Source organism: Perissodus microlepis, chromosome 18, assembly GCF_051167445.1.
Source record: "Perissodus microlepis isolate ML-2025 ecotype Zambia chromosome 18, ASM5116744v1, whole genome shotgun sequence".
NCBI classification, from domain to species: Eukaryota; Metazoa; Chordata; class Actinopteri; order Cichliformes; family Cichlidae; genus Perissodus; species Perissodus microlepis.
In genome coordinates this window covers 11,094,287-11,117,274 of record NC_140478.1, presented here as the reverse complement: position 1 = coordinate 11,117,274, position 22,988 = coordinate 11,094,287, and the positions used below count along the sequence as shown (strand labels likewise).

General features: G+C 40.9%; 2 protein-coding genes across 3 annotated transcripts; one reads left to right on the top strand and one right to left on the bottom strand.

The window, feature by feature from the left end:
* Nucleotides 1-1,856: 1,856 nt before the first annotated feature.
* Nucleotides 1,857-14,538, bottom strand: gk5 (glycerol kinase 5). Of its 2 annotated transcripts, XM_084913642.1 has the most exons (17): nucleotides 14,495-14,538; nucleotides 13,856-14,153; nucleotides 13,666-13,759; nucleotides 13,073-13,148; nucleotides 12,872-12,965; nucleotides 12,550-12,681; nucleotides 9,022-9,097; nucleotides 8,569-8,630; nucleotides 8,405-8,478; nucleotides 7,291-7,351; nucleotides 6,937-7,063; nucleotides 6,751-6,855; nucleotides 6,499-6,593; nucleotides 6,019-6,122; nucleotides 4,821-4,880; nucleotides 4,393-4,526; nucleotides 1,857-3,800 (listed from the first exon to the last, which is right to left on the bottom strand). In XM_084913642.1, the coding sequence occupies exons 2-17, from the start codon at nucleotides 13,979-13,981 to the stop codon at nucleotides 3,628-3,630; spliced, it is 1,593 nt and encodes a 530-aa protein (XP_084769768.1). In that variant the 5' UTR covers nucleotides 13,982-14,153; nucleotides 14,495-14,538; the 3' UTR covers nucleotides 1,857-3,627. The 2 variants fall into 2 exon arrangements, with proteins under 2 accessions (XP_084769768.1, XP_084769767.1); XM_084913641.1 differs by lacking the exon at nucleotides 14,495-14,538 and having other exon boundaries at nucleotides 13,856-14,486.
* Nucleotides 14,537-22,684, top strand: LOC146367351 (nucleolin-like). Its single transcript, XM_084913643.1, has 14 exons — nucleotides 14,537-14,678; nucleotides 15,078-15,135; nucleotides 16,468-16,620; nucleotides 17,367-17,429; nucleotides 17,517-17,640; nucleotides 18,510-18,667; nucleotides 19,982-20,053; nucleotides 20,140-20,263; nucleotides 20,368-20,525; nucleotides 20,934-21,060; nucleotides 21,585-21,745; nucleotides 21,828-21,917; nucleotides 22,035-22,158; nucleotides 22,253-22,684. The coding sequence occupies exons 1-14, from the start codon at nucleotides 14,664-14,666 to the stop codon at nucleotides 22,386-22,388; spliced, it is 1,563 nt and encodes a 520-aa protein (XP_084769769.1). The 5' UTR covers nucleotides 14,537-14,663; the 3' UTR covers nucleotides 22,389-22,684.
* Nucleotides 22,685-22,988: the final 304 nt, after the last annotated feature.

The window sequence follows — 22,988 nt, the reverse complement described above, 5'->3', positions numbered from 1 at the left end:
GAAAAAAATCTGTGACGTCCACACTGGGCCTAACGTGGCAGCTGATGCAGTGCGAGCAGATGGATGCAGATTGGCTAATCACGGGGAGACGCACGGAGACGCAGCGTTACGCGCACTAATTATAAATGGAGCACGCGCCATCATGCTTAATCTCTCGTTTTTATTATGCACCTTAATGGCAGTGCCAACTAAGGAAGAGCCTGGGATCTCCATTTATTAAGTGAGAGATCTTTTATTATTATTATTATTATTATTATTATTATCATTATTATTATTATAGCTAACACGAGAAAAGCGCAAAAATGGCGCACTGATTACGGATTGTTGGGCACAAAGTGCGTCTGTGGAAACCCTAAAATCACAGTACTGTTAAAAATAACGTGCATCTTTTGCTTTATTACGAAAGTATTCGGACCTATTATAGATGAATTACCGCTCTTCTGCACACAAGTCGTACGTGGTGAGTCACCAAACCAATAACCAATCGGGCTGAGGTGTGTTCGAGCAGCACGGGGCGCGCTGCTAATCACTCCACAGAAAGCTCTGGACGATCACGCTCGTTCGCATAAATATGTAGGAGCGTGAGAGCGAGTGATCAAAAGACCAGAAAGCGATCGGGATGCGATTTGCGACCAATTCCCCCCCCCACAGATATTTGCCTCATTTGCTAACCCTTGTTGCTATGGCAAATAGACTGCGTGTGTGCTTGTATGTGTGAAAAAGCGAAGGAGGAGGACAAGAAGATTCAGAGTGCGTGATTGTAAACAGATGTGCCCTATTTAACAAAGAAACGCTTTTTTCCACCGCAGACTGAGGCAAGGATGCCATCCTATCATAGCTTCAACCAGTCTCTGTGTCATTAAAAGGAAAATCCTCGCGCCCTGTGGGAGTCCGTGCTTTGCTAGAAGATGACTGAAAGGAGGTTAAATGCCTGTGCATAAGGGGAGAAGTGGGGCTCAAACAAAAATCCGAAAGCTTAACTTCCAGCCCCCCCCCCCCCCACACACACACTCTGCTGAACACTCCCAGTGTGTCACAGGGAGGGAGAGAAAAAGGCAGTTATATAATGACCCTCGATGCAGGGTTCAGTTCATGTGGGGGGAGGGGGACTGGAGTAGTGGTCGCACTGCATACAGTTCCTGCTGTCAGCTTGAATTTGTTACAAGGCAAAGGGTGCACCAGGATTCAGGCACAATACACACACACACACACACACACACACTTTACTGATTAGCGTGAGAGCCACCAGCAGCACTGATTGATGGGCTAGTCCTCTGTCACACACACACACACACACATTTGATTGCAAGAAAAGCACAGTGGCAATTAAATTAAAAGAATTGAGTGAGAAAGCTGAGCTCGAGTTACAGTAGAAGAAGCATTTGTAGTGCTGTGGTGTTATGCAGACCATGGATCCGCATGATGCACACAAAAACTCACGACTGCTCTTCCTCCTGGCAAACACACACATACACACACACATACACACACACACAATCCTCCCATTGTTTAGGAAATCCCTCTTGTGCTCACTCAATTAGCACCCCCTTCGCCATACCAGCACCATGAGCACACACACACTCCATTTGTTCTCTCAGTCACTCCATCCCCAAGCTGCCATAGCAACCCTCACAGCGAGGTTGCCCACATCAATGGGACTCAATCCCCAGACTCATCCGGCGGCCTGCGTTTCTGATAACCCCCCCCCATCTCAGGCATGAGGCAGCAGCATTTCCCCAGAGTCCTTGTGGAGGTAAACACTTTCAGGCAGCATCTGCTCACTCGCTCACCGTGTGTCACAGACACCTGTGCAGCTAGAGTGCGCGAGGCACCCAAATCACCACGACCACAACAGCTGATAATTCAGGTTTTTAATAGAAGCCCCTCCCCAGCAACAAAAATACTAGACCTTCTCATCCAAATCTTTTTACAATTACACACATTGTATTCATCTGCTAGGCCCTAGCATGTTGGAATGACACGTGCCATTCAGAAACTGAATGAAGTACAAGTGATGTCACACACACGAACTGGGGTTAACTTTAGGGTTAGGCACAGTATTACACTTTGCAAGAGAACAGATCATCACACGGGGAGCAGAACAAGTCAGGAAAGACATTCACAGTTTAGATCTAGTTAGTCATTTGGGCTTCATCATAATGCAATCAGAATTTTAAACTATGTCATCAGAGTTCATCAAGTTGAGATCAAGACTCGAGTCAAAACATTATCATATGACATCCCCATGGTTGTACTCCACACTAACAAAGAATAATCATGAGACATGGACTGGTTTGAACCCCTTACGACCTCACTCACAACAACAAAATAACAGATCAAAGCATCAAACAGTACAAAATTAGACATTTTTGTGTTTATTACAGTTAAATCTAATACTTTTTCCAGCTCTTGTTGCCAATCGAGAGGTATATAATCGACTAATTGGAAGCATAGAATTAACATTAAACACTTAACTCCAGTCAAATTCCCACATACAGAAAAACAAACACATACAATTAGTTTTTTGTTCTAGTCATATTTAAATCTCTGAATACAGCCACTGAATATAATTTATTGATCACACAGTAATTAATTAAAAAAAAAAAAAAGGCATCATGTATGACTATACGAGGTCAACGTTCAGATTAAAAATTGAGAGGCAGCTGCTACAAAAGTGAAACATTAAGCTGCACATATCGGATCTGGGCTTCCTTTTGTGCAGTCTGAGGTGTCATGAACAGAGGCTCATGTGTGAATCTGGGATGAACGCTTTTAACTCTATAGCTGCTGATGAACATTTGGCATGCGGTTGCTATGGCGACCTCATGATTTTTAAAAAGCTGTAAAAGGTGGTCATCAGCACCCCCATGTGGGAAAATGTAAAAATCGTATTTCCGCTGCGCAAAAAAAAAAAAAAAAAAAAAATACTGACTGAAATATGAAGCAGCACCAGTGACGTCCAGCCTGGAATGAATGAAATGTGCTTGTAAACCAGCTGCTGTGTGCAAGAAGAGGAAATCAAGTCAGGGAACAGCAACTCCTGTTTGTGGACAGCAATTCAAGGCTGTGGCTGGGGAATCCTTTGGCTTGGATCTGACCTGCACTGCTGTGTGAAGTTAGTACAAGCGTGCCTTCAACTGTATTAATCAGTGTTGCAGCATCATGTCAGTGCATTTCTCCTTTAGCTTTACATTAGAGGGGCACTTGGAGAGTGTATCCTATGACAAGATCAATGCCCTGCTGTGGTCCAGAACGGTTTCCTTCCTTAACTGTGCTACACCTCTTCAACAAGTTTCTAAAAACTAAGCTAGGTAGATTATGTGCAAACTTGCAGACAAACAAGTGGCAGTGAAAACAGATCTCGGAAAAATAAAAAATCTGCTGTCATGTTCCCTAGGACGACTAAGTAACTGCTGGCAACGATGTTTTCCTTACATAAGTAGCCCAGGATTTATTTTTGCCCGTTAAAATTTGACTCACAGCTAATGGTTGTTATTTTGTAAACAGTAATTTTTCTTTAAAAAAAAAATTAACAAAAATCATCGGTCTACTTTCAAATGTCATCAGATCTGACATCTCCATCCTTCATGGTCACCCCATGGACTCTCCGTGTGTGTGCTTCAAGTGTCAAGGCTTGTTGTACCAATTCATGGAGCGCCGCAGAGCTCTCTCCCAGCTCTGGAGGATGGGGACGTACTCCCCGTTTGGGCTGCCGGTGCACTCCTTGTCTGCACACCGGGGCAAAAACTCATCGTCGGCACTCTGCAGCTTTTTCAGCTCCTCACGCGTCCTCCAGAAACCTGCGTACAACACCGACACAAATATAAATGCAGAATCTAGCACCACACAAGGTACGCTGTGGTGCAAAAAGAGCAATAAATGCTGGACAAATGATCTAATTATCTACATCACTGTGGACTGATCCACTTAAAAGCCATGTTCCTCATGATTCATTTTATTGTTCAGTCGTCAGCACCACCTGCTTCTGGCCTGTTATGAAACAGCCACAACAAATCAGCCATATTTTCTGGTTGATTTGATTAAATACTGACTAATATATAACAATCTAATTACATAATGTGAATAATTAAATGGAAAACAGGTTATGTAACAAACAGCAAGGCTTTTTGCCTCTCCTGCCAGAGTCAGCAGGAATAAAAATAGGACTTTTGATCAAAACTTTTCAAATGGGCCTGTCAGGAGCTGTAATATTTTTAGAGAAAAACCACAGTGAAAGTAAGACCAGAGTGTCAGAGCATGATAGATCGCTCCGTTTGTGCTCAACGTCATTTCTAAGACATCTTATCTTCACACAGCCGCGAATCAAATGCTCCTTCAAAACATTCGACTACAGTGCAAATATTTGTTCTGTTTAAATATTTATTTCCATACCGACTTCAAGTCCAGCGACAAAAGCAGCCCCGAGACATGACATCTCATGGTGCTGGGGTCTGGCTATCTTTTTACCAAACAAGTCTGAGGTCAGCTGCATGACGAAGTCATTGGAGGAAACACCACCGTCCACCCTGAGAGAGAAAGGAGCCGAGCACTCAATTAGATTTTCCTTCACTTTACTGTAACAGTATCAGGGAAACATAAAGCCATAATGCAAAGTCAATAAAGAAATGAACTGCATGAGTGGAGGCAGAGAACACAAGAGTCTATTCTGTTACGCCCAGTTTGTTGGCTAAAAGACAAACACTAAAATAAAATATCAAACGGGTGTCTGGTCTCTGTATGAGTTAAATGCCAACACGCAGAGTTTTTATTGCATGTACAGTTACTACCTTCAGACTGACAAGTTTAAAGAAGTACTGTACCTTATCTTTGTGATGGGAATACAGGTTTCTCTTAACATTGTCTCATACAGCTGCTTATTTCTGGAACAGAATGTAAATAAGCATGAATGAGAATAAACAGTAAAGCAATAAGGAAACTAGAGTGCTGTGCAATAGTCTTGAGCCACCCTCATTTCACTATGTTGGACTCGAAAACTATGAAATTGGTGCAATCATACATGAGAATACAGCTCTTAAGGCAAAAGAAGAGTTTGTACAATCCCAGCGTGATTGCAAGTCTGACCACCGTTAATCTTCAACACAATTTTTAATCTCTTTAAACACTCTTCAGGAACAGTTCTCCACAAGTGTTAAGGATCATTATCAGGTTAGAAAATGAAGCCACTGAGGCTTTCCAGATTTTTAAAGATCTCTAATTCCACCATCTGAAATTCAGCCCCAAACCATGACACAGTCTCTCCTGTGTTTTACAGATGGCTGTGGACACTCACCTCTCTCCTGAACTTCTTCATACATTTGGAACCAAAAATGCCAAATTTGCATTCATCACTCCATCGGACCTGTTGTGGCTGATTTTTACTCCAGTACTTGTGTAATTTGGCATCCCTCAGCCTTTCTTCCTTTTTGAAAATACATTTTTTTCTTATGTCTTCAGGACATGACTTTCAGATACAGTGTATCTGCTAGATAGTTGTTAGGTCGAACATTTCTTATTCTGTCCTCCACTTATCCAGTTTCCTCAACATTTCTAAGGATGTACTTGCACACTCTTCCAAAATATGCCAAGGTTTCAGCTAATAGCTCTTTAGGAGTTATTGTGTGGTGCAAAAATATTTGATGCCAATATAAGAAGTGTGTTATTTAACATTTTCATAGATTATTCTACAGAAATTGAAAAAGACTACGCGTTTTTGTGACCAGCTGCTAGTAACAAAGTTGTCTGCTATGAGTAGACACAACACTGGTTCCTCCCTTGAGTTAGGTGCCTTTTTCATACTTGAATGATTTACGGATCAGTTTTAAGCAGCTTACCAAAAATTCCAAACACTGCTGAAAATGGTCGGGTACAAGGACAGGACTGAAAAGGAGTTGAAAAACAAAGTTTTTCAATAAAAAAAACTTTGAAACTTGCTCTTTGCTCTTGGAAGCAAAAATATTTACCAAATGAGTGATAGCTCAAGACTTTTGCACAGTATTTAATCTTTTGAAAATGCCTCACCTGAAGGCGACTGACTCCAGAATGGCCCGGACCAGGTGGCGTTTAGTAGTAGATGGTTTTAGGCCCATGAAGGAAGCGCATGCTTTTGGATCATTCAGAGGAGCCTTTAATAAAACATTTACACCAACAGTTAATAAACTGCAGTCGTTAAAGAAATTATGAAAGAAAAAAAAAAAGGTCTCTAAACGGTCTTTGTGTCTTAAAGTCAAGCTCAAAAATTGTTGGTCAGCAGACGTGCTGTTACGCAGCTCTGCAGGGTTACTGTCGAAAAGTAGCTTTTGCGTGTCTAACTATAAGCATTTAGCATCCAGCATAAACACTTACAAGGGCGAGTTCACAATGGAGGGCAGCAAAAAAAAAAAGAGACACCATGTTACAGAGAGATAAATGAAATAAAGAAATGAATGAGTGTTGAGTTAAAAGAAACTACACGTAATAAGAAATACACGCTTACAGCAGAAAAACAAAAAGTGCACAGACCTGCAGGCCGCTGAAGGAAGGAACAAAACACACTCCATCTGAATCACTGACACTGTAAGCCATGGTGCTGGTCTCTCTGACATCAGAGAAGAGCTCTGAAACAGCACACACACAGGTGTCACACACAATCCCCGGTTCTGTCCGTCACTGCCACGCTCAGTGTTCAGTGTGGAAGAGTAAAACCGACTATGATTTAAAGATGGATGAATTAGTCGTGCATGGTGTTTTCACACTATACGCCTCACTGCTCACCCAGCTTCTGTGCCCATTTGATGGCGGTCCCTGTGTCGGCTGCATTTCCCTCTGCTAGGTACACCACCTCTGAGCCGATCTTCCACCCCACAAGAGGATACAGACCTGTAAAGAGAGGTCAGAGGTTATGATTAGCCTGAATGGGTGAATATGAATGTATTTGTAATGTATGTGTGGACTCTTTACCTGCTACAGATGTATGTGGTTTGCTCCCAGTGTTTATGTCCATGAAGGTGCCTGTTCCCATGGTGATCTTCACATCACCAACATCAAAGCAGCACTCTCCAAACATGGCTGCCTGTTGGTCTGCCATCTAAGGCACATGGACAGAGGAGATAATTGAAAGTTTTGATGACAATGAATGTTGAAAACTTGCAATTAAGGGAAGTGGAGTGCAGGGATGACGTGCAATCAGCTGCTGATTAGCTAACTTTGCAAGACATCTTTGTTACAACATAATGGTGGCGAAATGCCAGGTTTAAGCAGTTAGAGGTTTGCAATGCAGACAACAGATTGTGTGACGGTCAGATGTTGACTCACCACTGACATGATAGGAATGGGCACGCCAAAGATGGATGGGTCTGTGGAACCAAAGTCATGGCTGTGGTGTCAAGACAAGAAACCGGAGAAATCAGACACAATGCATCACGATGCTTCCTTCTCTCACCCCAACCGGTCGTGGCTGGGGCCGCCCCTCCCTGAGCCTGGCTCTGCTGGAGGTTTCTTCTCGTTAGAAAGGAGTTTTCCCTTCCCACTGTCTCTAAAATGCTTGCTCATGGGGGGGGGGGGGGGGGGTCATGATTGCTGGGGTTTTCTCTGTATGTATTATTGTAGGGTCTACCTTACAATATAAATCACCCTGAGGTGACTGTTGTTGTGATTTGGTGCTGTATACATCAAATTGAATTGAATCGTCTCACAGTCTCTTTCAGAGCTTTACTCTAAAGGCAAACTGAGGGCAAAGGACATAACGAGACGCTCCGCTTTATGCTTACTGTATATTGCAAAGGTTGGGTTTAATTAATCTTTAATTATAACTCTCTAACTAACATATTGAAGTGACTGTTGACAGTGTACATTTTCAGTCAGTGCATTTGAACTTTAATGTATACATTTTTCTTATGCACACAGATGTTTGCTTCCACCAGCTGCAAGAAAGCAAACATGTGAGTCACATTAAATGTGATCATGTGGGATTGTGGCACACACTCAGTGTTTCTCAAGAAAAATCTTTTAGAGAAAAAACAGAAAAACATTAACACAATCTCTTTTCCCCCACTTCCTAGCATATTATAACACTGTGCATGGATAAAAGTTGGGATCCATTGATCTATATATAAATAGGTATAAAAAGAAGGGCTCTTGGATTCTCTGCCAAAGTCAGCGTCTCATATAGAACCGCATTAAACATTGATAGGTTCTTCCTTTATTCATACTCACTGTCTCCACAAAGTTTCATTAAATTTAGATAGATAGACTTTGAATCAAACAAAAAGACAAACAATAACAAAAACAAGCATGTCTCTGACTCAGCAGGGAGATAAAAAAAACATAGAATACAAAGACAAATGTGATCATGTTTATTAATATGAGCGACTTTTGCTAAAACATGAACAAAGTGTCAGATGTAACTGGAAGCGAATGGTCCACTCACCCTGTATTTTCTACTTTGGGGAAAATAGAGAGCGGCAGGGACACAAGAGAGGACAGAAACCCACTCCAGCACATCTATGAAGCGAGTCACATTACAGGGATATAAAAAGACAAACTCAAACCAACCACAGAATAAACAGTAAATAATTATGACTGACACCAGACCTGATAAGAGTCGAAAATCCCTGTTGAACTGGCATTAGAGTAATCGGTGGCATGCAGGTGTCCTGAAACAGATTAGGAGATGCATATAATCAGTCTCTAAAAGAAAGGTTAATTAACAAAAAACTCGAGCTGCTTGTCACTTTTCCAAATCTCCTCCCCAGGAGTGAGCCGAAACATTCCTGAGGAATTTCAGCCAATCAGTGACTCAGTAGGATTGATAAGACAAAGGACATTCTGTCTGGGGATTATTATCCTGTTAGGAACTGTACAAAATCACAGTTCACTGCACAAATCTTATATTACTGAACTTGTTTTAGATGTCACTGAGTTCAAGAGGCTAAACGAGAATAGCTAGAAAAAGTTCTCCCCTGAAAGGAAAGAAAAAAAGAAAAAGTGTTTTTAGTCTAGGCTTACTCGATGTCCGGGAAACCAAGCTAAACAATGCAAACCCACCTTTTGTGAGTTTAAACAGGAGCCAGCTGTCTATTGTCCCAAAGCAGCAGTAACCTTCATCTATTGCTTGACAAACCTGAAAGAAGAAAGAAACATGACGAGGCTGAAAACAGAAGAATGCTGTGGGCCATCTAATACTGCTTCTCCTTTCCTTTTTTATTAATCAACTCTTTGGTTCATAAGGGCATCAACACAAGTTTATTTTTACATAAATAAAAACCTCCCTCCTGGGGCGTAGCATGTTTGTGTTTCTTAAGAGGGAAAACCTGGGAGCGAGGGTTCTGCGCAGCATCTCAAGCGTAATTTATGTTCCTGTAAATGTGTCAGTCTGCGTACACGTTTCTGTTCGGACAGCGAGACCTGAGGGCTTTTCTCCCATCACAGCCGTGCTCCCATGCAGTCCTCCAAAATCCTAACTGCATGTCGCTGGATGCTGAATGCTGATTGGTTGATAAGTGGGCCAGAGCAGGAAAGCGGAGTACACCGGGAATGGGAGAAGCATAAAAAACCACCAAACGAACAAACACACAAAAAAACGTAAAAAAAATAATAATACAGAAGCTTTGAGAGTGGCTGCAGTGGACTCTTTGTTTGACTTCAGCGCTTTGTATATTTGAACCTTGCTCTTCCCTGCAGGTGGCTGAAGGACCACAAACAGCACACAGCAATCAGCCCACAAACCAGTTATACCACGTACTTTGTACTCTGCCTCCATTAACAACAGAGTTCTCTGTAGGTAGACGGGCCATCCCCTGATTGGCGGTGGACTGTGAACATGCAAAGCATAAATTCCGCTTTAGCCGAGCTCTCCTCGGACTTTACTCTTCTGGACAGAAATCTCTGATGCGTCCTCAATCTGCTGGAGCCACTCATCCACTTTTAGGGTTATAGCTCCTGATGCTGGTGTTACCACTGGGACCATTTTGAACTGTATCTTCCACATCTGGTCCAGTTGTTCCTTCAACCACTGGCACTTCTCTGTTTATCTCAGAATCTGGTGCTTAGGGTTTGCTCTTCTGCCACCATTATCAGACATTCTGTGCTGTCCTTAGAGCCAACATTTTTCTAGCCCCTGCTGGGATTTCTTGATGTCAGCCACTTCCTCTACCTGTCGATGGTACATCCCAATGCAGGCTTTTGGTCTTTTACAATGCCTCCTCCTCCTTTCCCTCACCATCATCTTTCTTCAACTGCCTGAAGTATTCTTCATCTCAAGTGGAACCATCTTCCTAACCTACTCATGCATCCTCCGTCACCGTCTAATCCTTGCCTCACCTCTTTCCGCTACTTGCACAGCCTCAGGGTGTCAGATTTTGGGTGGAGACCTCCGTCCATTGTGAGCAGTTTTTTTTGTGTCTTGACATATCAGTGTATCTCCTCCTGTTTAATATTACAGTTGAGTATTAAATGACTTGTCTTAGATCTTCATTGTGGAACCCAAAGGACTGTGGGAACTTGTAGCTGTTCTATGTGCTTGTCATCCTGCATTCTCGAAAACCTTTTGGTGTGGATCACCTTCCCACACTCTGACATCACTGAGTCACACTTATTCAGGCTGAGGATCAATGAGTCAATGTCTCACTCGTGCCGGTTGTACAGCTTGATGTTATCCATGCACAGGAGATAGCCGATGATTACTCCACAAATCTACTTTGAATATGTATTAAAAATACATACAGACTAGTGGTTGGAAAATCCTTTACAAATGGTAAATAGTTATTTATTCTCTTATACTGATGGTAACAACTGTAAGAGTCTAACCCTAACCCTTAATAGTAATGCAGGGCTCTAGAGTGCGACCAATTTGGTCGCAAATGCGACCAAATTTTTCAGTGGTGCGACTAAAAAAAATATTTGGTTGCACCTGTGCGACCAACTGTTCGGGTAGCAAAAAAAAAAAAAAAAATCTGCAACCTTCCCTGTGGTCAACAACAGACACACATTATGCCCCTATCGTGGACTAAACCAATCAGAGATAGTAAGGGGCGGGACCTCTCTGATTGGCCGTGGTCCAGTTGAAAGTGCAGGTGGAAGTGGGAGGTGAGTAGCTTGAATAAAGCGATATCAATTCATTAAATCCTGAATCGACTTTTAAATATAACTGTGTTTTGCCAGAAACACCAGATTCTCAGATTAAAGCTCACAAAACCATTTCAACAACAACCAAACAGCAGATGAGAGCAGGTACACGGATTCCACACAAAGACGTAAACACAGAACGGACCCGACGCATCAGAATCAACTTTATCTTTCTCGGCTTTCTCACCCGACGGCCCGTAGACGGACACGCTGTCGGAGCTTAGTGATTCTGATGCGTCCGGTCCGCGCTGTGTTTACGTCTTTTTGCGCTGATTCTGAGCTGCAGGTTTTGTCTCTCTCCAACCAAAATTCACCGAGCCAGCAGCAAAAGAAGCAGCAAAAGAAGCAGCAAAAGAAGCAGCAAACTGCGCTTCACATTTGATCAATGTCGTCATGAATTTTGCTGTTTTGCTTCCACGACTATTAAAATCACACTTCATGCACAGCTAGCTCTCTCTCTATCTCTCTCTGTACTTCAAGAACAGTTTCCCGTCTCCAATCTCTGTTTTCTGTATTATTCATTCGCTTATTACCCACCAGTCTACCGTTGTTTACAGCGCTGTCGGCTGCTGTCTTTTTCTTTTCTTTTTCTTTTTTCACTTAAATGACCTCGGACAAGAAAGCCTATTTTTTCTGTTGTTCAATACTGAAGAAATTTAAACTTTATATGCAGAACATTGTAGAATATTTTTAAGGTTATCTGCTATAAAAAGCCAGACCAGGAAAATCTCCTTCATGTTTTTCTGTGTTTTATTCTCAGTTACTTTCACACAAAGGCATCTGCTGTGATGTTCACAATTCTGATGAAGTCAGTACTGATAAATGATCAGAATTATAATATTTCTGACTGTCTGAGGCTAAGTTGAATCGAATCGGGACTTTGAAAACCGGAATCGAATGGATTATAGAAATCAGTGATGATACCCAGCCCTAGTGAGCAGCTTAGGCACGACAGAAGTGGATGTAGCTGTAATAGGAAAAGAACTATTGCTAACTTTTCTGTTAAGTTAAGGCCTGATCCTTCTGAAATTCATAGCCAGTGCTCTGACACGGTGTCATCAATCTTTGAATGCTGAAAAAGCACAGTGTATCCAGAAAAACACATTATATTATATAAATTATTATAAAATTTGTGTGCGCCTAACTTTTGTGCCGGTACGCCTAACTTTTTAAAGTTAGGCGTACCGGTATGCCCATGGCAAAAAGTTAGTCTAGAGCCCTGTAATGAATGATTTGTTATATTCCGTCAAATATGAGGGAACTTCAACTTTTCAGTGTACTCACTGTTCCTGAATTCATCGTTTAGTTGTGAGTTTTCACACATAAACGAATTGTTTGATTGCAATTAAACAGTGGCCCACATTGTTCCCAGTTGTTATGCATGCAAATGTGTGCAACTGTGTTACTCTACTTTTGAGCACAAGCCCGTTAGTTAACCCTTCCACGCACCTGTTTGTAATGTGTCAAGACCCAGACGAGGCGAAAAGTGAGATGCTGAGTGGAGAAGACGATGAGACTTGCTGCAAGCAACCGTTTCTGCCTGGTAACAAAGTAGAGGACCTTCATTGCACCATGGATTGCCTGAGATTTTTGTAAAAACAAACAAACAAATAAGTTGGATAAACAAAAAGCACACCCAGCACTGGTTGAAAAGAATTTTGAGTTTACATGGGAACATTATATTTATTTGAAATTTTTTCCTGCCTTTGCCTTTTAAAGTCCAATCTATTGACTAAAGATCATGAAAGATAGAAATGGGGAGCAGCCTCACTTTCATGGTGCAGGATCTGTTCCAGGACTTCACCAGGTCTGCAGCTCTCTGATCCTGCCAGCTGATGAAGTTGTGGAAAGGAACCCCAGTTCTCCTGTCAAAGCGGAAGAGGAGATGAGAAACAAACTAGAGGAAAAGCCAGCATAGGGCATGAATTATTCAAAGATGTGCTAAAGTAGGTATGTGAGCAAAGCTATTCACCTGTCCCATGTTGTGAAGGTACTGCGCAGAGTGGAGATCCCAAGGGCCTCTACCTGGTGCATTTGTATTCCTGCATCTATATGATCAGGACAGCAACACGAGCACAAAACGGTTTAGCGGCGAAAAAGAAGGACAAGGATCGTTTTTCTAAAAAAAATTCCAACATAAGACATTCACATTGCAGTAAATGATAAACAAAAAGAACAATTTAAAAAAAAATCTAAAAGCCAAGTGTGCTTAACTGGAATATCAGTATATGATCTTTCGCACACAATTTTCTCTTTGATAACAAAACTAAATGAACTATGTGAAACTTCGGTAGTGTTTTATCTATTATGCTTGCATTACGACATGCCTAGAAATGATTACAAAGCCATTTCTAAGGCTTTGGGACTCTGAACCACAGTAATAGCCATTATCCACGAAATTTCCAAGGTACCCTGACCTAGTGCAACAATGGCAAATAAAAATGTTTATCTTTAGATTCAAGTGTGACCAATATACAAAAAACCTTAGAAATCAGGAAGGGGACAAACACTTTTTCATGGCACATCTCCGGATTGACATAAAAGTAGGAATTGGAGAAGATGTACCTTGCACAGCTCCTTTAACCACAGAGATAAACCCTTTCCACAGGTCATCTGGGTCCATCTCCACATGTCCTACCTCTGGATAGAGGAGCACAACCTGGGGAAAGATCAAGTTTGTGTGGATGCTGCATTTAATTTATTTACCAAGTGGGTGGTTTATGTGAGGAATTAAAAAGGCAGACCAGATGAATACCTTTGTAGAGCATGATCCTCGGATCTTTGCCTCCTTGTCATAGACGTGACATCTGATTGACGTTGTGCCCACGTCCACCGACAAAATGTAGCTTTCCTTCTTGAAACCGTTCCTGTGGCTCCCCATTGTGGGAAAGTGTGTCCTATTTTGTCTCAGTGCCGTCCCACGCCATTTGTGATCAACTCATTGTGGTCTTGTGTACAACCTGAATGGCTCGTTTAATCCGACAGTAGCTTATCTGCACCGGGTTTCGTGTTGGGACTGTAACTCCACCTTTGGACTCGGGTTCCAGTTCAGCCTGTTTGAGTCAACGGATTGCTACGGCATGATTTTCCAGCAGAGCAAACATTCGCATCACAAATTTCAGTAGCTAAAAGTGAAAATGGGTCCAAAGTTTGGCTGGAGCCGAAATGCTTTTCACAAGTTCACCAAACTCAAAAGTTAAGCTAGGGCTAACTGGCTAGAAGACATTTAAATAGTAATTAGCTTCCAAAAACATCCCCAAATCTGTCTAACCGCTTTATTCGAACCTTCTCTGTTTCCGGGATCTACTCCCCTCACTGTGGGGTAGCGCACACGGTAGTCTAATTATCAGCAAGGAATAACGAAAGTAGTAGTCGTAAAACCGCGTAAACTTACCCGAAAGCGTGTTTCTGTGCGGGCATCCGTAGAGTACATCGTACGCATGCGCAGTACGGTACTCAAGTCCGGTAGCATGTGGATGTTTTCATCCGAGCACGCGTGTATGGTTTCTGACTGACGCTACAATTGTTTCAGCCTGTGATTTTGTGCTACTTAAACGTTTAATATGGCAAAAACAGACGTAAGAGTTATACCGCAAACTTACGCAAACAGGCTTTGATGTGATATAAATGCATTGTGTTAAGCGTTTATATCACGTTGTTTGTTGGGGTCAGTGCGAACTCACGAGCTAGCAGTCGGTTAACTTGTGAATTATCATAATTAAAATTGTACAAAACATGAGTCTGATTATAGTCGAGTACTCGGATATAATACCGTTATTACATTAGAAAGGGCAGCTATTTAGGGAAGAGTTAATTTTTTCTGTCTTTAATGATAAAAATGCTAAAAGTAACACGAACATCTCTGCCGTTAGCACAGTGTTTTGTCAGACATCGCAAAGGAATTTACAGACTTCAAGTTGGGTTTTTGGTAAACGTAAATGGTAAATCGTTCACTGAAGCTGTTGTGTTTGTTTCAGGCTACGAGACGGAGAAAAAAACAGAGCAAAGTTGTACAAGAGGACACAGCTGACACTGGCAAGTAAATCCCTATTAATATGTAGAAATTCACAGTAAACATGACTGTTTGAGCTGAATAATGTTAGTAACTATAAGTCCTTCAATCTATATGATCTCAGCGGACACTTTATAAGGTACAACTGGCGTATAGTTTTGCCTGCGCAACTAACTTACTGTTTTGTGGCACAGATCCAACAAGGTGATAGATACATTGCTCAGAGATTTTAGTCCATATTGATATGACAGCATCACGCAGTTGCTACAGATTTGTTAGTTGCACATCCATGATGTGAATCTCCTGTTCTACCACATCCCAAAGATGCTCTTTTAGATTGAGATCTGGTGACTGTGGAGGCTATTTTTGGAGTCCAATGAAATTACTGTCATGTTTAAGAAAGCAGTTTGAGATGATTTGAGCTTTGTGACATGGTTTGTTATGCTGCTGGAAGCAGCCATCAGAAGATGGATACACTGTGGTCATAAAGGGATGGACATGACCAGAAACAATGTTCAAGTAGGCTGTCCTCTGGTACTGGTACCAAAGTGTGCCAAGAAATTATCCCCAACAACATTAAACCACCATCCGCAGCCAGAAATTGTTGATACAAGGGAGGATGGAGCCATGCTTTCATGTTGTTTATGTCAAACTCTGTCCTTTCCACCTGACTGTTGCTGCAGAAATAGAGATTCATCAGACCAGGCAATGTTTTTCTTACTTATATTTTTCATTTTTGGTGAGCCTATAGCCTCAGTTTCCTGTTGTTAGCTGACAGGAGTGATACCCAGTGTGGTCTTCTGCTGTTGTAGTCCATCTGCTCCAAGTTTCAAGATGTTGTGCTTTCAGAGGTGCTCGTCAGCATTTTCCTGGTTATAACAACTGACTATTTGTGTTACTGTTGCCTTCTTATTATCTTAAATCAGCCTGGCCATTTTCCTCTGACCTCTGACCCCAACAAGGAATTTTGACGCAGAGAACTGCCGCCTACAGATATTTTCTTTTTCAGACCATTTTCTGTAATCATAGTGATGATTATGTGGGAAATTCCTAATTAATCAGCAGTTTTCACTCAGATCCACCCATCTGGCATGAGCAATCATGCGACATTCAAAGTCACTTAAACTTCAAGTTAAGATGACTTTACGTTTCCCAATTCTGGTGCTCGGTTTGAATTTCAGCAGGTCATCTGGATCATGTCTACCTGCCTAAATACACAGAGGTGCTGCCATGTAATATTTGATTAGATATTTAGTGGACAGTTGGACAGGTGTACCCACCGAGGTGGCCGGTGAGTTACTGTCACACAGGGTGTCTGCGCTTGAGCTGTGTGAGTAATTAAAATATCTTTTCAGATCGTGAGACGAACACTGTGATAAAAGTTAAAGGAAATGCCCCCACAGTAACTGTATCCTGGAAGAAGAAGAATGAGGAAGGAGAAGATGATGACACACAAACGACACATGATGCAAGCGATCAGATGACTGCCAAAAAGATGACTGGTTGTGGTAAGGATGTTCACTGGATGTTACTGCTGCATGACCAAAATCTTTCAATATCCTTTCTCCTCTGAAGTGTGCATGTGTAATAATATAAAATAATAAAGTCATAAAGTCTATCTGTTGCATTTCATACAAGATTTTTAGAGTGCTGCTTCCGATATGAAACATGCACCCCTTTCACTGATGTCACAAAAGATCCAGTCACAACAGTTAATTTACAGCATCTTTAAATGATGGCAGGTCTGCTTTTACTAGATGAAGAGACCCCAATCGTCTCTTGGACTCTCACTTCAGCTGGGCTCTAAATGTTTTCCATTTCCACCTTAAAGCTAGAATTACCCCAGCCTTTGTCAAAGTATTTTCAAAGACATAAATATTATTCTTCAAATGATAAAAGCTATTGCATGCTATAAAATTGTGATAACAGGTGTTTAAGACCAAACCCTCCAGAGACCACGAAGCCTCAGCTGGCAGAAGTAGGTGTGTTTTATTGGCTGTGGCTCAGGAGGCAAAGCGGGTCGTCTGCTAATCATAAAGTTGGCGGTTCACTCCCTGCCTCCTCTGGTTTTCATGTCGGAAGTGTCCTTGGGTTGGATACTGAATCCTAAGTTGCCCACACTGCATCCATTCACCCAGTAACCGTGTGTGTGTTACTGGGTGAATGAGGCTTTTGGTAAAAAAAAAAAGTTCTTAGAGTGCAGTTAAAGTAGAAAAGTCCATTAAACATCTGTAATACTTTCTGTCCTGTGCAGTAAATGGGAAACAAAAAGCAGTTAAGAATCGCCCATCCAAGAAATCTAAGGTCAACAATGATGGTGAGAACTCATCTTTTTCTTGTACATTACCTCGTATTCCTGGAGAGGCTTTGCCTTCACATATTTCATCCCTTTATTCTTCTTTAGGATTTCGTATTTGTGTTGGCAACCTGAACAAAACTAAAACCTATCAAGAAGTCAACGAGTCACTAGAAAAATACTTCATGTCGCAAAGCCTTCTGTTTCAAGACATTCAATTAGACCAATCCAGGTGAGTGTTTCTGTTTGTTTCTTTGTTTATGTGATTTGTTTTTTTCATGTTAAGTCCTCTAAAAGGTGTGATGAAAAACCTCTTTGCCTGTGAAAGCAACAAATGTGCCTGATCTGAATTTAACGGTCTTCTCCTGCACTGTGGGACAAATTCCAGTGTTATTTTTAGGTTGCTGTGAAAGTCCTGTGTGACTTCTTGGAAACGTATTTGCATTCTTAAAACTGACCTGAAATTTGCATAATATTCAACTTTTGTGTTAACATAACTTAACAGTTGTGCTGACGGTCATTGCTCATAAAGGGACCCGACTTTTTGATTAAATCACAAAGACAAAAATGTTCAGCATGTCGCTGCTGTGTTAAATCTAAGCTGTAAGTTCATGGATAAGGAGAAAGGCGGTTCGTCCTGATGACATACCTATGGAGGTATGAAGATGTTGGAGAGAAGGCAGCGGACGGTTGTTTATATTGTTTATCACAATTCTGGTGAGTGAGAGGATACCTGAGGAATGGAGAAGAAGTGCACTGTCAAGGAGAGAGGTGATGATCAGTGAGCAGCACTATGGCTTCATGCTGAGAGAGAGCACTGCAGATGTGGTGTTTGCTTTGAGAGTGTTGATCGAGGAGTTTGCAGTGGTGATGGACAGGCTGACAGTTGAGAGTGCATTATAACTTGTCAAGTTAACAAGTTGCATATTTAACACTTCATAAAAGCCCCCAAAAATTAGCAATGTGGAAAATGAAAGTATGCACAAGAAAAACTTTTTAGAGTTGCAAAACCTTTTCTTTGCCCCTCTTAAAAAATATATTCTGTGTTTTGTAAATTTTGCTTCTAGATGAAATAACTGATATGAATGTGTGCTGTTGTAGGAAACATGCTTTTCTAGATTTGGCCACCGAAATGGACTTGACGAAAGCGTTGGCGTTAAATGGAGAGATCCTTCTCGATAAACCAATGAAAATCACCAAAGTAAAGATCACAAGTGAGGACAAGGCGAAGGTGAACGCACGCTCACTGGACAAAAAAGGTAAAATAGTACTGTTAATTGATATCAGACATGAAGTTTCAGACATGAGTTTTTCAGGGTTGTTTATTCTTAAATAATCTTCATTTGGTTCTTATTTAGTTTGTTATTTAATTTTTCTTGCAATATTTCCTTAGTTGTTAGTTTAATTTGCTGTTGGTATTAAGAGTTTTATTGTCTCATAATTTCCTCTTTGCCTGACTTCTGCATCTTTCCTTTATGTCAAGTTTACTGTTGTCTTTGTTTTGCTGTTTAGTTACAGTTCTCACTTCCTGTTTCTTTTTGATAGTCACTTCTTTTGTTTAGCATCTACGTCCTTTGAAAAATTCCTGATAATTTGCAGCTGTGTTTAGTTGCCTTCTTGTTCTCCTTTCCCTCATTACTGTCTGTGTTTTTATAGTTTCTCTCTCTCCCCTTGGTTGCTTGTTGTCTCATTGTGCCATATAGCGTTAAATGAGGACTCAAATACACTCTCTGCAGACAGACTTGGGCTACGTCCACACGTACACGGGTATTTTTGAAAACGGAGATTTTCTGTTTTCGTTTTAAAAAATAATCCCGTCCACATGTAAACGCAGAAATGAAGGAAAACGCTGCTAGGAACATGCCAAAGCAACAGGTGCCGATATATTCCTAACCGTGTAGAAATGTTGGCCAATCAGAAGTCTAGAAGCCTCGGTGGGAAATAGTAAACAAAGATGGGGCATAGAAGCAGAACCGAGTCGTATGTGTGGAGGGACAGTAACTGTGAGTGTATATGTAAGCATTTAAACACTGCACAGAGTACAATTAACAGTAACAGTATTGTAGAAATTCATTTCACCGAAACAATAACGTGGCGCACAGTGTGACGTCAAAAAAGACGCACACCTTTGACGCTGCGTTTTCTGCGTTTTCTCCGTTTTTCTCGTCCACACGTAAATGCAAAAACGAAGTTTTCAAAAATATCCACCCTGGCCGGAGTTTTTAAAAATCTCAGTTTTCAGTGACCAAAAACGCCGTTTACGTGTGGACGAAAGGTGCAAACGCATAGAAAAATCTGCGTTTTCAAAAATACCCGGGTACGTGTGGACGTAGCCTTAGTAAACAGAAAGCACCGCTGTATTGGTGAGGTGGGTTGTCCAAAGAAAATGACAACATCCTCACAAATTCCATCAAAGAAAAAAGTAAACATAATCCAAAAATCAGGACTCAAATTACTAAAGGAATAGAAGATGAAAAAATAAATAAACAAACAAGAATACAAAGTCCATAAGCTGAAAAACCTTGACCAAAACCCAGGACGATGGCAGTTACCACATTTTCTATCTCCTGCAGTAAATGGTAAAAGGAAGGCAGAACCTGTCATTGAGGATTCCCCATCAAAGAAAGCAAAGCGCATCAATGAAGGTATGAACTCATTACTGTTTGTCTTGTAAGATATCCGGTGATCCTGAAGACGCCTTTACACATCTCGCTGCTTTATTCCTCTTTAGGATTTTGTCTTTTCGTTGGTAACCTCAACAGCTCTAAAAATTCTGAAGAACTGAAAGAGTCACTAGAAAAATATCTCATGTCACAAAATCTTCTGTTCAAAGACATCAGATTGGACCGATCCAGGTGAGTATGTTTTCTTTATTTATGCTTTATTTTTTTATTTTCATTTTATTTATTTATTTATTGCTGCTACATAAAGTACATAAAGTGATTTTCTGCTGTTACAGGAAACATGCATTTGTAGATTTGCTCTCAGAAATGGACCTGACTAAAGCCTTGACATCAAATGGGGAGGTGCTGCTCGATAAACCAATGAAGATCGCCAAAGCAAAGATCAAAAGTGCAGAAAAAGTGAAGGTGAAATCTCCTGAACTAAAAAAGCAAGGTAAAAATGACCAAATAGATTTGTTTAATGTGTGTTGATTAAATTAATGAACTTATTATCGAACTTTAAGAACGTGCATTTGTCACATAGTATAAGAGATGGATCTGGCCTCTGGTAGTGAAAAACCAATGTGGAAGTTCCTTAAGCCTTCCAGTCCTATAGGAATCTGTGGCAATGGTCATTAGCAGGAACCTTTGTAAAAACATTGTGAGGATCTGTCTGTGAAGGTTCTCAGTCATCCAGGTCATCGTAGTCAAAGGAGCTTGCAAAGAAAAGCGTCTGGACTTCTTTAAGTTACTTGAAGACGTTTCACCTCTCATCCGAGAAGCTTCTTCAGTTCTGAGGATCAAAATAGTAATATAAGCTTTATATATTAAAAAAAAGTGGAACTTTCCTGTATTTTTGCAGCCAGAGATGCCAGATGTTTGTTTGTAAAGAACTTGCCTTACAACGCAACGAAGGAAGACATTCTGAAGATCTTCCACAAGGCCATCGCCATCCGGTTTCCTGGTGGAACTGAAGGCCCAACCAAAGGGTGAGAGTTTTGAACAGGAAGTTGTCAGATGAGGAAGTCATTCATTACTTGTTTATGCTTTGAAAGGGGGACCTATTATGCTTTCATGTTAGAATGGTGGAAGTTTATATTAAAGCTGAGATTCTAATGATGAGATCATAATGTGTACAAGTAATCCCTGTGAGCTAAAAGTTAAAACTTGAATCTGCTTTAAACTCGTAGTATGATGATGCCACCAAGAGGGGATATCCTTATATGGTCCTCTTGCAATGGCTATGGCAAAAGCCCCACCCACCTGCTGTTTAATCCTTTTGTTTATGACGAAGAGCCAATCAGAACCAGGTTAGCGTAAAGGCTGTTAGTGAATGCGCTAAGGCTTAGTATTAGATCATTAAGGGTATTTTTAAAAGGGAATCAGGCAAAGCTTTCTACGAGAGTTCAAAGAGATAACATTAACGATATTAAGCTTAAAATTAATATAATAGGTGCATTTTTAAAGATTGTTTATAACAAGTTCTAAGTGAAATGTCTTTATTTTTCAACAGAATTGCCTTTTTGGAGTTCAAAAACACAGGCATTGCTAGGAAGGTACAGAAGCAAAAACAAGGAGTGACGATCCAAAAGAGGGTTTTGATTTTGAACTGTGTAGGAGAAAAAGGTGTTTGTAGAGTCACTAAAGCTGATGTGGAAAACAAAAGGAAAAAAGGTAAATGAAATCAGTGAAGCAGTTTGAATATTCTTTTTTAGTAAATTTAATGTGGACTTTGCATGTTCTGACCTCCTTACAGATAAAAAGGCCTTGCGGTCATCCCAAAATATTGAGGCCGGCAAAAAAGAAGCCACAGAAGAATCGTGTGAAAAGCCAGAGAAAGCAAAGGGTATCATCTCATTATCTAGATGTTATCAGATTGGCTGCTTGATTACAGAAGTGTGGCGTTTGTGACGTCAGTTTGAGTAAAACAGCGGCGTTAAATTATTAAATGTTTCTTTTCTAGTCCTGTCAAAAACACTGATCGTCATGGGCCTCGCTGAGAAGACAAGTCCAGAGATGCTCAAAAGTGTCTTTGAAGGAGCCGTCAACGCAAGAGTCACTGTAAATAAGAAAGACGTTTCAAAGAGGTCTGTAGTGCGAAGCTGTCTCTTTACTGTGTTAACTGCTTAAACTGAGTTCACGATTCTCACTTGGATGCATTTTACATTTTATTTTCGTCAGGTTCGGCTTTGTGAACTTTGGCACCGATGAAAGTTGCAAAGCTGCCAAAGAGGCTATGGAGGACTGCGAGCTAGATGGCTGCAAAGTGACTATCGCTTATGCATATCCCAAGGGTAAAAAAAGTCGGCGAGCCTAAGGAGGCTTGGAGGGGGATCCCGATGGAAAGTCTGCAGGTCTGTAAGCTGGCAAAGAAGGAAGAAAGTTGACAGGTGGAAGAGCGAGGACAGGAGGAAAGACGTAACCTACTGCCTCATAAAATGCTCATTATGGAGAGGTCAGCAGAGACTATAGTGTAGACTGTGTGATCACACACAGAGGGATGAAGTCCCCTTTAGCTTCACTGTAGCGCTTTACTGTCTTTTACTTCATTGTTTTGTTTTTGTTTTGCTTCTTTGCTCAAACCTTGAATTAAATCCACTGTAGTCCACAGAGTTTTTCGTCTTGTTTGTTAGTGAGTACAACTTGATGATGCTATTTTCACTTTGGGTTTGATTTTCTACACCGACATGAAAAGTATGTAAAGAATAATGTACCTAATTCAAATCCAGTACCAAAAAAGTTGGGCCACTGTGTAAAATGTAAGCAAAAAAATAAAATCCAATGATTTTCAAATCTCGTAAATCTATATTTTATTCAGAGTCGAACAATTCAGTTCATTTTTATTTTTATATATCGCCAAATCACAACAACACAGAAAAAGAACATAGAAAACCTGTCAAAAATCAGTTTGAGTTTG